Source organism: Eptesicus fuscus, chromosome 7 (assembly GCF_027574615.1).
Source record: "Eptesicus fuscus isolate TK198812 chromosome 7, DD_ASM_mEF_20220401, whole genome shotgun sequence".
Taxonomy (NCBI): Eukaryota; Metazoa; Chordata; class Mammalia; order Chiroptera; family Vespertilionidae; genus Eptesicus; species Eptesicus fuscus.
Window position 1 is genome coordinate 58,318,873 of NC_072479.1, and position 15,225 is coordinate 58,334,097.

Below are 15,225 nucleotides of genomic sequence, written 5' to 3' on the forward strand. Positions count from 1 at the left end.
AGTTGATATAAATTTGTCTTGAAAGCACCTTTCTGGACTTAAAGCCAGAGCTCAATGGCTCCTTCGCCATGGAAAGGCAGGAGAAAGGGCAGAACATGTTTTGCTGTTTGCTTGTGGTTTCGTTTGTTTTTGTTTTAAATGAAAGAAAGACCAAAACTTTCTATGGCCTGGTGAATTAGCTGAGGCCTTTGGCCCTGCACTAAGCATGGTGTTTTATCCCGGCGGGGTCCAGGGAAAGAATTTGGCCAAATAGGTTGAGGAACTCACTTGAATTTGGAATGAGAGTCCCTGATGTTTTTGTGTCCTCGGCAATCCAGTCATCTTCCTATGCCTGGGTCCCCCTCCTGTCTCCTAGGCCAGGCTCCCACACTGAGGTTCTGACTGTCCCCCGACATGGGGCACAACCTGCTGAGGGCTGGAGTGAGGGCTGGGGAGGGAGAACACTTGCTGTAGTTGTGTGGAATAAACAGTATTTTTCTTTTGTACGGGTCTGCTTGTTTCTCCTTCACCTCTCCGGGTGGGGACATAAGGGCACTCCTGTCAGAGGCCAGGGAAGGATCAGTGAGCTGCCTCTGCGATCAGAGCGCATGGCCTGGAAACGCCATTTCAAGAGGGTGAAGGTCAGTGCTCTAGACTCACACTTCAGAGGGCCCTGCCCCTGGCCCTCCAGCCACGACCCTGTTCATGGGGTGCAGGGTCAAAGGGATGTGCCCTTTGTCTTTCTAGACCATCCTGGTACCTAGGACCCCAGAATACCTTGCCAAGCCCACTTTCCAGCCCCTTTTCTCTGGGTTCTGACAACAGACATGTTGGTGTGCATACTCCTAGACTCAAGAAATAACCAAGGGACAGCTGCTTGTCAGAGATCTGGGTGGGTGGAGCTTGAATATGCAGGCCAGAGTGTCTAAACATATACGCAATGTGAGATGGGGCTGCAAGGGGGAAGAGAAATCAGGCCATAGGCTGGGGGCCAGGGCTGGAGAATATTCTAGCACAAAACTTCAAGAACTCTTAGAAGTTTAAATTCAAACCCAGTCTTTTGGGTCATTTTAAAAAAATATTTTTTAAATTGATTTTAGAGATGAAGGGAGAGAGAGAGAGAGAGAGAGAAACATCAATGAAGAGAGCAAATTATTGATTGGCTGCCTTCTGCACACCCCACACTAGGGATCAAGCTCACAACTCAGGCATGTGCCCTGATCTGGGATGGAATCAGGAACTGGTTCATAGGTCAATGCTCAGCCATTGAGCCATGCTGGCCGGACCTTTAAGATCATTTTGAAGGTCTGCTTATCATTATTAGCTGCTAGAGCATTCACAATTAGGTTGGTTTGCACTTTATGAAATTTAGATACATGTTACGTGGACCTTCATTTGTGCTCGTCCGCAGGCCTGCCAATGTTCGGGTAGGCCTGATACTTGAGCTTAGAGCTGGAAGAGCGCAGCTATCGTAAAGGTTTCTCTCTTGTCTAACTCCTAGGAGTAGGGTTTATGCCCTGCCCCCTGCAGCCTTCCCACTCCCCCCTCTACCCACCTGGTATGGATGAGGTCTGGGCCACATAATCCAAACTGGTGAACGCAAGGCATCACCTTTGATTCTGAACCAACCAGAATTCCTGAGCCAGGCACTATGCTGGGTTCTAGATCAGGCTCCATCACCCCACCTCTACCCAAGGGACAAGCGATGTCTAAGATTCTGATGTAAGGCTTAAGGATCAGAGGAGCTGTAAAATAATGGGGCAAAAAATTAAATAGAAGCCAGCACTTACCTCTGCGCAGATCTCACAACCCTAATACTAGCTGTCCCTCCTGGTACTTAGACCCCCAGACTAGTCTGTGACTCCACACTAGTCTGTGACTCCTCAGTGCCCAGGCCAGGAGCACACAGTAGGTGCTTGGCAAATTTCAGACAGATGACTGAATGTATCTCCTATTCTCTCCTTCAAGGAAATAAGAGCTGAGACCCTGACTTCAGGCTGCTGGGAGAAAGCAGGTGGAAAGAATTCTGCTTAGCTATACAGGGTTTAGACTGTGGTATGTGGGAGTGAATGGAATCTGAGTAGCAACGGACCCTGACTGGAGAGAGGCAGATGCCATCAGAAGAGTCAGTGAAAGCTGATATCTCTGGCTCAGACCTGTCAAGTGTGGTTCCTGGCAGTTGGCCCAGAAGGTTGTAAAGCGGCGGGTTTGTGGAGAAACTGTAGTTTCTATTCCCAGGTCTATCTAGGATGTCCTTTGGGTTTCTGAATCCAATTCCCAAGTGTATATTTGTGTGTGTGTGTGTGTGTGTGTGTGTGTGTGTGTGTGTGTGTGTGTAGGATTCCCACACCAACATGCAAGTCTCAGACACCAGCAGGGTGTCCAAGAATTCAATTCAATTCTGACACTGTCTACCTGGAGATAGCATTAGATTCCACAGAGAACTGTCTCAGTTCCACAAGACCACCCTCCACTTCAGATACCAGTCCCCTCCCCTGACATGCGGGGGTGAAACTAAAAGTTCCAACCCTCTGTTCTCAGTTGGTTCTCCTCGCAACCAGCCCCCCGCCTTGGATTCCTTCCACAAGTCACCTTCATTCACATAAGCCTTCTGCGGCCGTTGTGGTGGGAAGGGGCTTGTTATGAAAGCAAGACCCGTTTCACCTTTATGGCTCTGCAGGTTTTCAAGAACTGAGGACCAGAGGCCAAATGGTGTAACAAAAGAGGCTCCCAATGCTCTTAAGCTTAGCAATTCCAAGGTCTCCGGGAACTGTGAGCCAGGAACTGTGGACAAAGACAAAGCATAGATGAGAAATGTATTTTGGTCATTCAATGGACCAAATATGTATGTTGGCACCAGTAATGGCACGAGGTGTTAGGCCAGTGGAATCAGACTGAACCTTCGTTTAGCAACCTCAGCACTTGAGTTCTGGCTAAGAAAGAATTCAGAGCCAAGACTCAAACTGTAAGAGCAAGTTTATTTAGAAAGTCACAGAGGTAGAAGAAGTCAGTTTGGGAAACAAGTTACAGAGGCAAAAAAAAAAAAAAAGGGGGGGGGGAGGGCTTGGAGCTTCAGAGACAAGGAAAATGTCCCCAGGGGAAGGGGGATGGGAAGGGCAGGGGTGTGCTCCACAGAGAGCTGCACTGGGTCTTCAGTCGTTTGTTTTTTGTTTTGTTTTTTAATATTTTTATTGATTTCTTGATTTTATTGATTAAATATTTTTATTGAGAGAAAGGGAGAAGGAGAGATAGAAACATCAATGATGAGAGAGAATCATTAATCAGCTGCCTTCTGCATGCCCCCTACTGGGAATCGAGCCTGCAACTGGGGCATGTGCCCTGACTGGGAATAGAACTGTGACCTCCTGCTTCATAGGTCGATGCTCAACCACTGAACCACACTGGCCGGGCTGGGTCCTCAGTCTTGAGGTTATTTAACTGGAGGTCTCAGGGAAGGATCCCGAGAGAATATTCATCAGCTTTCTAGGTGTGTCCTTTCAGCGTCATGGTCTCTACTGATGGGTTGGTGCCAGGGCAGGAGGTCATTAGTCAGCTGGTCCTAATGTCAACCATGGTGTCTCTTGTCTGTTTTTTTCTGGGCCTGGAGCTGAAATACAACTGAGGCCTAGATGTATGTGATGTGGGTCAGTCAGAACCTCATTGTCCTGGAGGCTTAAGAGCTACTCTCCTCTAAGGGGTGGGGAGACTAGCAACATGCCAGGGAGGGAAGGTCAGGGGAGGATACAAACTGCATGAGCAGTGAGATGGAAGGTCAGGGGTCTAAACTGCATGGCCATCTATATGCTAGGGGAGAAAAGGTTACCCTGAGGGTGAGGTCCTTGTTTTCCCAGTTTTGCTAGACACCTGGAGCTTTCTGTTCTAGTGACCTTCTGTACCTGGCCCATCATTCTTGCTCGGCTCATATCTGTCTAACTGCCTACCACATATATGTTAAAAAAACAAAACTTCACCCTGGCTGATGTGGCTCAATCATTAGAGTGTCGGCCCGCACAACAAAGGGTCTCAGATTTGATCCTTGATCAAGGGCACATACCTGGGTTGTAGGTTCCATCCCAGGCCCAATCTCTCTCTCTCTCTCTCTCTCTCTCTCTCTCTCTCTCTCTCTCTCTCTCTCTTCTCCCTCTACTCTCCCTCCCTTTCACTCTCTCTAAAAATCAACGGAAAAAATATCCTCAGGTGAGGATTAACAAAAGCAAAACAAAACAAAAAACACCTTTCAACCACATAAATTTGAAGATTTAATTGGCTTTATTCAGTGATTCACAATTGAGCAACATCCCATCTAGCACCTACAAGGGCTTTCCCAGGGGTTATACAAAATAAAGGGATTTTATAGGAAGATGGATTTATTAGGGAAAGAAAAGCTGATTATTGGGGGGCCAGAACATCTATATATATTTAATTGATTTCAGAGAGGAAGGGAGAGGGGAGAGAGAGAGAGAAACATCAATGATGAGAAAATCATTGATTGGCTGCCCCCTGCATGCCCCCTACTGGAGATCAAGCCCGGAACCCAAGCATGTGCCCTTGACTAGAATAGAACCGGGGACCCTTCAGTCAGCAGGCCTATGCTCTATCCACTAAGCCAAACCAGCTAGGGCCAGAACATCTTTTCTTTAAGGGTAGGAAAGTGGAAGGGTTTTTATCATGTAGATTGTCTTGCTACTTCTTTCTACTTACTGGTTAATTAGTCATATTTATTTGGTTCTTGATCAGAAAATTTCAGCCTGATTAAGGTTAATTAAGATTGCATTTCTGGGAGAGGTTAAAACTGCAATTAGATCAGGTATTAAGTTTGGCATCATGGGCTTTTAGCACTAATAATGCCATTTTGGGCCTGCAGTTTTCTTCTTAACATATATATTTCTTATAAATCACAGTATCACAGATGTCCTATGTGCTGTGGATGGCTGTGAAGGAGGAACTGACCTTTTAAGAACTAGAGAAAATGTGGACTGATTTCTGGACTGGAGATGAGAATTGAAGGGAACCTGAGGTTGCTTGAAGCTTCATGAGTGTGAATGTGGGTGTGAAATGTTTTGATTTCCTTTCCTCTCAGCGGCAGGGTCTTTCAAGGAAGACAGAGTGGGCCCCAGAGGCTGACTGTGTGGGACGTAAAAAGATGTAAAGAGTTAAAGCTAGCCCGGCCTGCGTGGCTCAATGATTGAACGTCGACCCATGAACCAGGAGATCACAGTTCGATTCTGGTCAGGGCACAGGCCCAGGTTCTGGGCTCGATTCCCAGTAGGGGGCATGCAGGAAGGAGGCAGCCGATCAATGATTCTCTCTCATCATTGATGTTTCTATCTCTCTCTCCCTCTCCCTTCCTCTCTGAAATCAATAAAAACATTAAAAAAAAAAAAAAGTTAACGTTAGATGGTCAGTCCCTCAAAAAAGCCTGCCTGGATAATTGGTTTCTTCTTATACCTGGAAGAAAATGCCCAGTGATTGACCCAGGAACCCAGCAACAGTGATTGACTTCAGTTCATGAGTAAGAAGGGAAGCCTGGGGTGCTGATCCAGGGAGCGTGAGCCTCAGGCCTCTGAGAAAATTGACTTGTCTTATGAGATAGGCAGGATAGGTCTCCTTTTGTCAATCATAATAATAGCTAACCTTCACTTAGCACTGACCATGCACTAGTCACTCTTCTAAGCATTTAACGTGCATTATTTCAGTTAATTCTCACTGGATTTTATAAAGTAATAACTAGTATACCCATTTTACAGATAAGAAATTGAGGCACAGAAGAAATGAGAAACTATTCAAGGTTGCTTTGCTTGTGAGCAGCAGAACCAGATCTTGAACCCAAATGTGCTATTTTTAAAGTCTGTGTGCTTAACCTTCCCCCATACGGGGTGGCACCTGGAGATTGCTGTCTGTCCTCATCTTTTTTATAGGATTTCCACAGACTCCCACACACCAGGGTAAACCCTGCTTTGTTCCATCTAAACAGTCTAGTTTCAGGATCCAATCTAGGGAAAAGAACCCTTCACAATGAGCCTTAACTTTACCCAATGGTCTAGACCCGTGGTCGGCAAACCGCGGCTCGTGAGCCACATGCGGCTCTTTGGCCCCTTGAGTGTGGCTCTTCCACAAAATACCACGGCCTGGGCGCGTCTATTTTGAAGAAGTGGCGTTCAAAGAAGTTTTAAGTTTAAAAAATTTGGCTCTCAAAAGAAATTTCAATCGTTGTACTGTTGATATTTGGCTCTGTTGACTAATGAGTGTGCCGACCACTGGTCTAGAATAAGGATTTTGGAGCTCTGTGCCACAGGCGCTCTGGTTAATTAGTCATATTGATTCTGTCTAACAGAAGCCATGGTTTTTGTGGTGGGATGAATTTATGGGGGAAAAACTTGGTTTATTGATAGGTGTTGCTGGATTTCCAGGGGACACTGGGGATCTTCTGTTGGAGGCACAGCTGCCAGGGTTGACCCTGGAATCCTCGTCTCCAGCCACGGCACTCAGATTTCCCTCTTAGTTACAGGGGGGAAGGGAGAGGAAGGAAAAAGTCCACCCCTCCCAGTCACAGAATTCCAAGGCTCTTCTCCCCTCCTGGGGAACTGGGCTCAAGGACATAGATCTCAAGGCTGATGGCTGCATTCCAATTTGGATGAGCAAAGGTTTAGGAGTCACCTTTCATTGCACCTCAGTTTATTTTAGAATTAATTAAAATTAAGGTAAAGAAAACCTGCGTGGTTTTAATTATGGTTCAGAATTTAAACAAACACAGGCTCAAACATTTCGGAGAAGTACATGTCTGTCTTTTTCTAAATATTTCCCAGAGGGCAGGGCTCCATGAGATTGCTAGATATGGCTCAGTTATCTAGTTACGGAAGCGGGACCTAGCCCTGAACGGGTCTGCCTAGGGCTAGTGGGCGGTGGGGGGTAGGGGTGGGGGTGGGGTGCTAACTTTGTGCAGGAAAAATTTTACAGCACGAGTCCAGGTGAATTTTAGAGAACAATTATTAAAGCTGGGGACAGTGAAACAAGAAAGGGCTGGGGAAAGGTCGCAGAGAGGACGACCATCCAGGGAAGTGGGGTTTAAGCAGAGTCTTGACCTCCAGAAAGGTGAGCTTAAGGAGAGAGGGTATTCCAGGAGCAAAGGAGCGCACGGAGGTCGAGCCTGGGAAACGGTCCAGTTCTCGGGGCGTCGGGGTGGGTTCGGTAGGACTAGAACGATGGCCCCACCCACGCCCTACGGAGCGGGTTTGGAACCTAGCGGTCCCGGAACGCAGGTAGCCCCCAGGGAGGCACGTTTACACCGAGACACCTGACGCACGCCCGGTCCCCTCCCAAGTAGCCCCGCCCATTCTCGGGGCGGGAAGCCGTGGGTAGCTGGCCTATCACCACTGCCGAGGCCAGCGCAGTCTCTTTTTCATTGGTGAGCGATCGAGTGACGTCATGTTCCCCGGCTCGGCGGAGGAAGAGGGCGCCAAGATGATTGGCTGGCGTCGGGGCGGCGGGCGGTGGAGCAGCCTGGCGGGTCTGGGCTCCAAACCCGTGCTGGACTTTCCCTTTCCATGTTTCGCAGCCGAGGGGTTGCTGCAGAGGTCGGGGAGTCGGCTGGGCGGGAACCTGGATTTGGTCCCAAGAGCTGCGGGGTTGACCGGAAGTGATCTTGGGGCTGACCGGAAGCGAGGCCTTGGAGGGGCCAGGGAGCGCGGGTCCCGGGAGGGAGGGGGTTCCTAGCCGTAGGGGGCGGGGGGGAAAGGTGCGACAGCGACCTGGGAGCGCCGGGGAGGCAGTGGGTCGCAGCTGCTGGTCTGTTTAGGAAGCAGCGAGTGACCACCACGCGCAAAAGGGGAGAGCCCGGAGAGCAGGAGTGTGGGCGTTCAGGGCTGCCTCGGGGCAGTCTGGAATAAATAAGCAGAAGGGCCCTCTCGCGGCTCCGGAGAGCTGATTGGGAGGGATTTTGAAAGTCGGGGCACCCCAGAACAAGGAGCCGAGGGTAGGGGAGATTAGTGCGGGTCGGGCTAAAGGGTAGCTGGTGGGTACTGCGTGGGAAATCTTGGTTTGGAGTTTCCTACAGTCCTTGCCCCCATTGGATAGAATCACACTGCTCACCTTTGTGCAAGAAACAGTGTCTCCTGGGGCAAGGAAGGAGCCAGGATGGCTTGGGCTCTGAAGCTGCCTCTGGCCGATGAAGTGATCGAATCCGGGCTGGTGCAGGACTTTGATGCTAGTCTGTCCGGGATCGGCCAGGAGCTGGGTGCTGGTGCCTATAGCATGAGGTGAGTGAGATTTTCCCAGACCCTGCACCTTCTGAATAACAAAGGCAGGATAGAGAGTAGAGAGAGGGGCTAATGTGGGGCAGAGTTAAAGAAGTTGTCTGCAGTTAGGGAAAAGGGTCTTCTTTCTTTTGTTGCTTTGAGTTTGAATATTGTGGAAGAAATGGAACTGGAGATTGTGGGCAGTGTCAAGTCTGCAGGATCAGTGGGAGAAGGAAGAATAGCAACCAGATAAATGTTGAGAGGATGTTGTGCCAGTGCGGGAGACTTGGGAGACTGGTGGTGGTGGTGGTGGTGGTGGTGGTGGTGGTGGTGGTGGGTGTGTAGATTGGACTGGACTTGTATGAAGAAGAGGCTATATTGAGCATGTGAGGAATGTCTAGGAGTTGGGGCGTTGGAAGCTGGATCTTAATGATGAATATTGCTTGACTGTTGGAAGGAAATGTGAGGCCTTGGTGAAGAAGTCCACACATCTATATCTTAGCCTGCTTTTAATGCTTTGCTTAATTCTAGGGACTTTTGAAACATAGTTGTGAAATGAAAAAGTGTCAAAGAGGACTTTTAGATGCTTTTAGACTTTAATGTATCAAACCAAATGTTGATAATAAAGTACCCTTTGGAAGCAACGTTACTTTCCCATGTAATTTATTTGCATGCATTTACCTATTTCATTCTCCCAGTATAGTTTGTTTCATGTTTAAGATTTGCAAGAATCATGTCTGGAAATGTTGAAACATCTGCATCTTAGGGTTAGATAGAATGTAATTGGGTTTCCAAATGTATTATAAGGCTTAATCTAAATAAGTAAGTCAAAAGAGACTTTGTTTTTATTGAATTTATTGGGGTGACCTTGGTTAATAAAATTATATAGGTTTCAGGTGTACAATTCTTTAATAAGTCATCTGTATATTGTATGTTTACCACCCCAAGTCAAGTATCCTTCTATCACCATTTATCCCCCATTTACTCTCTCCTACCTCCCCCCACCTCCCTTTCCCTCTGGTAATCACCATACTGTTGTCTGTCTAGAAGGGCATTTTTTGTTGTTGTTGTGTGTTTTTTTTGCTTAATTCCTTCACCTTTTCCACCCAGCCCTCCAACCCCCTCCCCTCAAAAGAGACTTTAGAACTCAACACCTTAATTGGGTTTAGGAAGTTATAGAGAAAAGATGCTTTTTATGGGAAAAGTGGACAAATTTTGCATTCTGATAGTGATATTCTTTGAGAGTTACATAATGTAAACTTCCTTTCTTTATCCCTATGAAACCAAAATGGACTTCCCACACTGAAGTAAAATTATGAGTTAGAATTTAGTAAACACTTCACCTTCAGGAATCTTTGCTTAGTTAGAACAATAAAGGCTATCTGTGTATACATATATTTGTGACTTTCAAGGAAATTTGAGTTCTATCATGCAATGCTCTTAGTCTTGAGAAATTTTTAAAAATATATTTTTATTGATTTCAGAGAGGAAGGAAGAGGGAGAGAGAGAGAGAGAGAAACATCAATGAGAGAGTATCATTGATCGGCTGCCTCCTGCATGCCCCCTACTGGGGCTCGAACCCGCAACCCGGGCATGTACCCTTGACCAGAACCGAACCTGGGACCCTTCAGTACGCAGGCCGACGCTCTATCCACTGAGCCAAACCGGCTAGGGCTGTCGTGAGAAATTTAACTGTAGTTTTGCCTGTCCTTGTTTACATAAGTCTGACCTTAAAAATAGTGATTAAGTTGGTCTGAAAGTAAATGCTTGCATGTTGGTATCTGACAATTTATACTATTGTTCATTTAAAGATTACCACAGCAAAAGTTTGGTTCTTGTCTAGGTTGAGTTGAGGATGGAGATAACTAACCATAACTATATTTGTTATAAAAATAGTTAACATTGTTAACAAACATTTGCAAATCCACTATGGACTCTCTCTGCTACATGACCTTACATTGATGAGTGCTTTCTATCACTCATTAATGTGAGTGGTCTTCACAGGTATTAGTAAGAATGCCTTGCATATTTACACATATAGAATTTTTTTTTCAATATCAAATTTACAGGAGTTTTCAACCCTCATTTTGTGTTTTTATAATGTACTAAATTTTTATTTATTTTTTTCTTGCATTTTGCTCTTGTCACTATTCTCTTGGCTCTTGCATACATTAAATATCATTTGCATTAACTTGTGTTACTTAGATATTAGTTCTCAAACTTGGGTATTCATGGGAATCATCTGGAGTACTTACTAAAAATAGTTTCCAAAGTCTCACTTTGGTGATTGTCTGGGACCAAACAAGTTCATAGATGATTTTGATGTAGGTAGTCCAGGGACCACATTTCAAGAAACACTGACTAGAGGAGTTTTTATAGACAGAGGTAATGGCTGTTTCTCCTTTTAATTACATCTTGTGATTGCTTTTCCTACACCTTCATTGGGGAAATTTTCTCTTTGACAAGCAATTTGTTCTGTAAAATTCTTTCCCTAATATATTTGTTTTACACTAGTTTGTTTACTTTAATGATTTTGCTTCAAATTTATATTTTATGAAGATTCATCTTAACTGGAGTCCTCTTTTTTATTTTTGATCTGCCATTCTATTCAGTAATATTCTTTTCATAAGTAGTCCTTTAATAGTCTCTTTACTTTTTTTCTTACATTTAATACATGGCACAGACTTTATAGTTAAAATAAAGGAGAGTTTCTGAAAACATGCTGAAAGAAGCCAGTTACAAAAACCGCATAACCTCTGATTCCTTTTCTATGAAATGTACAGAATAGGCCAGTGATGGGCAACCTTTTGAGCTTGGTGTGTCAAACTTCGCCAAAAAACTGAGCATAACTTGGGTAGTGTGTCACTTTGAGGAAAAAACATTATTTTGCAAATGTTTCATCCTCAGGAGCAGCAAATGTTTCATCCTCAGCATGCAGCCGCTGCCGCGTGTCATCAGAAATTGCTACGCGTGTCAGTGCTGACATGCGAGTCATAGGTTCGCCATCACTGGAATAGGCAAATCTCTAAAGACAGATTACTGCTTGACTAGAGCTATGGAAAAGGAAGGAATAGGGAGTGACTGCTAATAGTACCATTATTTTGGGGGGAGGGGTGTGATAAAAGTGTTCTAAAGTTGTAGTAATGGTTGTACAACTCTGTGACTACCTAAAAACAATTGAATTATACACTTTAAATGGTTAAATTGTAAGATATATGAATTGTATTTCAATAGAACTGTTATTAAAAAAAGTAAAAATTAGATTTTGTGATTTATTTATTTATGAATAGTTATTGATTTTTAGAGAGAGACATCCATGTGAGAGCACACTGATTGGCGCCCTCATACCCCCTACTGGGGATGAAGCCCACAAGCAACCCAGCTTGGGGATGTGCCCTGACCAGGAATCGAACCAGTAATCTTTCAGTGCATGGGACGATGCCCAATCAAGCCACACTTTATTTATAAATTTTCCCTTTTTCTCCTTTTTTTAAAATGTATTTTTATTGACTTCAGAGAGGAAGGGAAAGGGAGAGAGAGAAACATCAATGATGAGAGAGAATCACTGACTGATCGGCTGTCCCCTGCATGCCCCCCATGGGGGATTGGACCCGCAACCCAGGCATGTGCCCCGACCAGAATCAAACCCGGGACCCTTCAGTCCCCAGGCTGACACTTTGTCCACTGAGCCAAACCAGCTAGGGCTCTTTTTTTAAGTTGAGATGGAATTCACATTACATAAAATTAACCATTTTAAAGTAAACAGTTCAGTGGCATTTAGTGTGTTCACAGTTCTGTGCAACCACCACCTCTAGTTCCAAAGCATTTTCATCACCTCCAAAGAAAATCCTCTACTTGTTAAACACTTGCTTCTCATTTCCCTCACCCTTTCTCCCCAGTAGCAACTAATATGGATTTACCTATTCTGGATATATGCCATTGTATGTATATATCACAATTTGTTTATCCATTCAGCTATGAATGGACATTTGGATTGTTTTTACCTTTTGACTATTATGAATAAAAGAGGCCCAGTGCACAAAATTTGTGCATGGGGGTGTGTTTCCCTCAGCCCAGCCTGCACCCTCTCCAATCTGGGACCCCTCAAGGGATGTCCGACTGCCCGTTTAGGCCCGATCCCAGGTAGTATCGGGCCTAAACGGGCAGTTGGACATCCCTCTCACAATCCAGGACTGCTGACTCCCAACTGCTCGCCTGCCTGCCTTCCTCATTGCCCCTAACCGCTTCTGCCTGTCAGTCTGATCACCCGCTAACCACTCCCTTGCCAGCCTGATTGCCCTAACTGCTCCCCTGCCAGCCTCCCCTGATGCCTAACTGCTCCCCTGCCAGCCTGTTTGCCCCTAACTGCCCTCCCCTGCAGGCCTGGTCACCCCTCACTGCCCTCTCCTGCAGGCCTGGTCCCCCCCAACTGCTCTCCCCTGCAGGCCTGGGTCCCCCCTCAACTGCCCTTCCCTGCAGGCCCGGTCGCCCGCAACTTCCCTCCTCTGCCAGCCTGGTCACCCCTAAGTGCCCTCCCCTGTAGGCCTGGTCTCTCCCACCTGCCCTCTCCTGCTGGCCTGATTGCCCACAACTGCCCTCCCTTGCAGACCTGGTCCCTCCCAACTGCCCTCCCCTGCTGGCCATCTTGTGGCGGCCATCTTGTGGCCACATGGGGGCAGTCATCTTTGACCACATGGGGGCAGCCATCTTGTGTGTTGGAGTGATGGTCAATTTGCATATTATTCTTTTATTAGATAGGATAGAGGCCTGGTACACGGGTGGGGGTCGGCTGGTTTGCCCTGAAGGGTGTCCCGGCTCAGGGTGGGGGTTCCCTTTGGGCGTGGGGCGGCCTGGGTAAGGGGCCTGTGATGGTTTGCAGGCTGGCCACGCCCCCTGGCGACCCAAGCGGAGGCCCTGGGATCTGGGATTTATTTATCTTCTATAATTGAAACTTTGTAGCCTTGAGTAGAGCCAAGCCTCCTGCTGGCTCCGTGGCCACAGCCATTTTTGTTGGGATTTATTTATCTTCTATAATTGAAACTTTGTAGCCTTGAGCAGAAGCCTGGGCCCGCTAGGGCAAGCGGAAAGCTTGGCTTCCTCCATTGCCGGGGAAACCCAAGCCTCCTGCTTTCTTTGTGGCTGCAGCCATCTTGGTTGGGTTAATTTGCATACTTGCTCCTGATTGGCTGGTGGGCATGGCTTGTGGGTGTAGCGGAGGTACAGTCAATTTGCATATTACTCTTTTATTAGATAGGATGGTAGCTAGCATTATGCTTATGAAGGAAATAACAAAATGTTTATAAACATACATGTTCAAGTTTTTGTGTAGACATATTTTTCTCTTTATTGAGGTATAATTGACATATCATTATATTAGTTTCAGGTATACAATGTACTGATTTGATATTTGTATATTTTATGAAATGATCACCACAATAAGTCCAGTTAACATCTGTCTCTGTACATAATTGCAAAATTTCTTTTCTTCTGATGAGAACTTTTAAGATTTACGCTTATCAACTTTCAGATATGCAATACAGTATTATTAACTATAGTCACCATGCTTTACTAGACATATGTTTTCATTTCTCTTGGGTATATATTTAGAATTGGAATTGATGGGTCATATGGTAATATGGTAATTCTATGCTTAACTTTTTTTTTTTTTAATTTAAAGAACTTTTTTTTTTTTTTTAGTAGTTTTAGGTTCACAGCAAATAGAGGAAGGTATAGAAATTTCTCATATACCCCCTGCTTCCATATATGCAGAGCCTCCCCCACCAGAGTGGTACACACTCTGTACCTACATTGACACATCCTAATCACTCAAAGTTTACCTTAGGGTTCACTTTTTTTTTTTTAATTTTTATTGATTTTTTACAGAGAGGAAGAGAGAGGGATAGAGAGTTAGAAACATCAATGAGAGAGAAACATCGATCAGCTGCCTCCTGCACACCCCCTACTGGGGATGTGCCCGCAACCAAGGTACGTGCCCTCGACCGGAATCGAACCCGGGACCCTTCAGTCCGCAGGCTGACACTCTATCCACTGAGCCACACCGGCTTCGGCAGGGTTCACTTTTGATGTTGTACATCCTATGGGTTTAGACAAATTTATAATGATGTATATATATGTGTCAATATGGAATATTTTCATTGCTCTAAAAATCCTCTATATTCTGCCCATTAATTTCCCCACCTCTATTCTTGGCAACTGTTGTTCTTTTTACTGTCTCCATAGTTTTGTCTTTACTAGAGTGTCATGTAATTACAATCATACAATATGTAGTCTTTACAGATTGGCTTTTTTCACTTAGTAATATCTAGTTAACATTCTTTCATGTCTTTTCATGGCTTGATAGCTCATTTCTTTTTAGTGGTGGGTAATATTTCATTGTCTGGAAGGATTTATTTATCCATTAACCTACTGAAGGAGATCTTTGTTTCTTCCAAGTTTTGGCAGTTATGAATAAAGCTTGTATAAACATCCATGTTCAGGTTTTGGTGTGGAGATTGTTCTCAACTATTTTGAGTAAATATCAGCGATGTTATTGTTGGATCATCTATATATATAAAAGCCTAATATGCAAATTGTCCCCTCAGGAGTTTGACCGACCGGGAGTTCAATTGCTCACTATGATGTGCACTGACCACCAGGGGGCAGTGCGGAACGAAGGAAGGCCCCAGCTAGCAGCCAGCAGCCGCTAGGGACCCTACCCATGCACAAATTTCATGCACTGAGCCTCTAGTATAGTAAGAATGTGCTTACTTTTGTAAGAAACTGCCCAACTGTCCTTCCAAATGGTTGTACCATTTTGCTTCCCTTCAGCAATGAGTGAGAGTTCCTGTTGCTTCACATCCTTGTCAGCATTTGGTGTTCTCAGTGTTCTAGATTTTGGCTATTCTAATAGATATGTAGTACATGCTTAATTTTTTTCAAGAACTGCTAAGCTATTGTATTTATTTTCAAACTAGAGGCCCTGTGCACGAATTCATGCACCAGTGGGGTCCCC

The 15,225-nt window shown here is 45.4% G+C and overlaps 1 protein-coding gene across 3 annotated transcripts in view; it reads left to right on the forward strand.

The window, feature by feature from the left end:
• The first annotated feature begins 7,985 nt into the window (after positions 1-7,985).
• Positions 7,986-15,225, forward strand: part of TFCP2 (transcription factor CP2) — a 47,950-nt gene continuing 40,710 nt past the window's right edge. For 2 of the 3 annotated variants that reach the window (XM_008140681.3, XM_008140682.3), the window contains exon 1: positions 7,986-8,234. In XM_008140681.3, coding sequence (XP_008138903.1) covers positions 8,113-8,234 — 122 coding nt within the window. In that variant the 5' untranslated portion in view covers positions 7,986-8,112. The remainder of the gene's footprint in view (positions 8,235-15,225) is intronic. The other variant, XM_054719073.1, reaches the window with a different exon arrangement.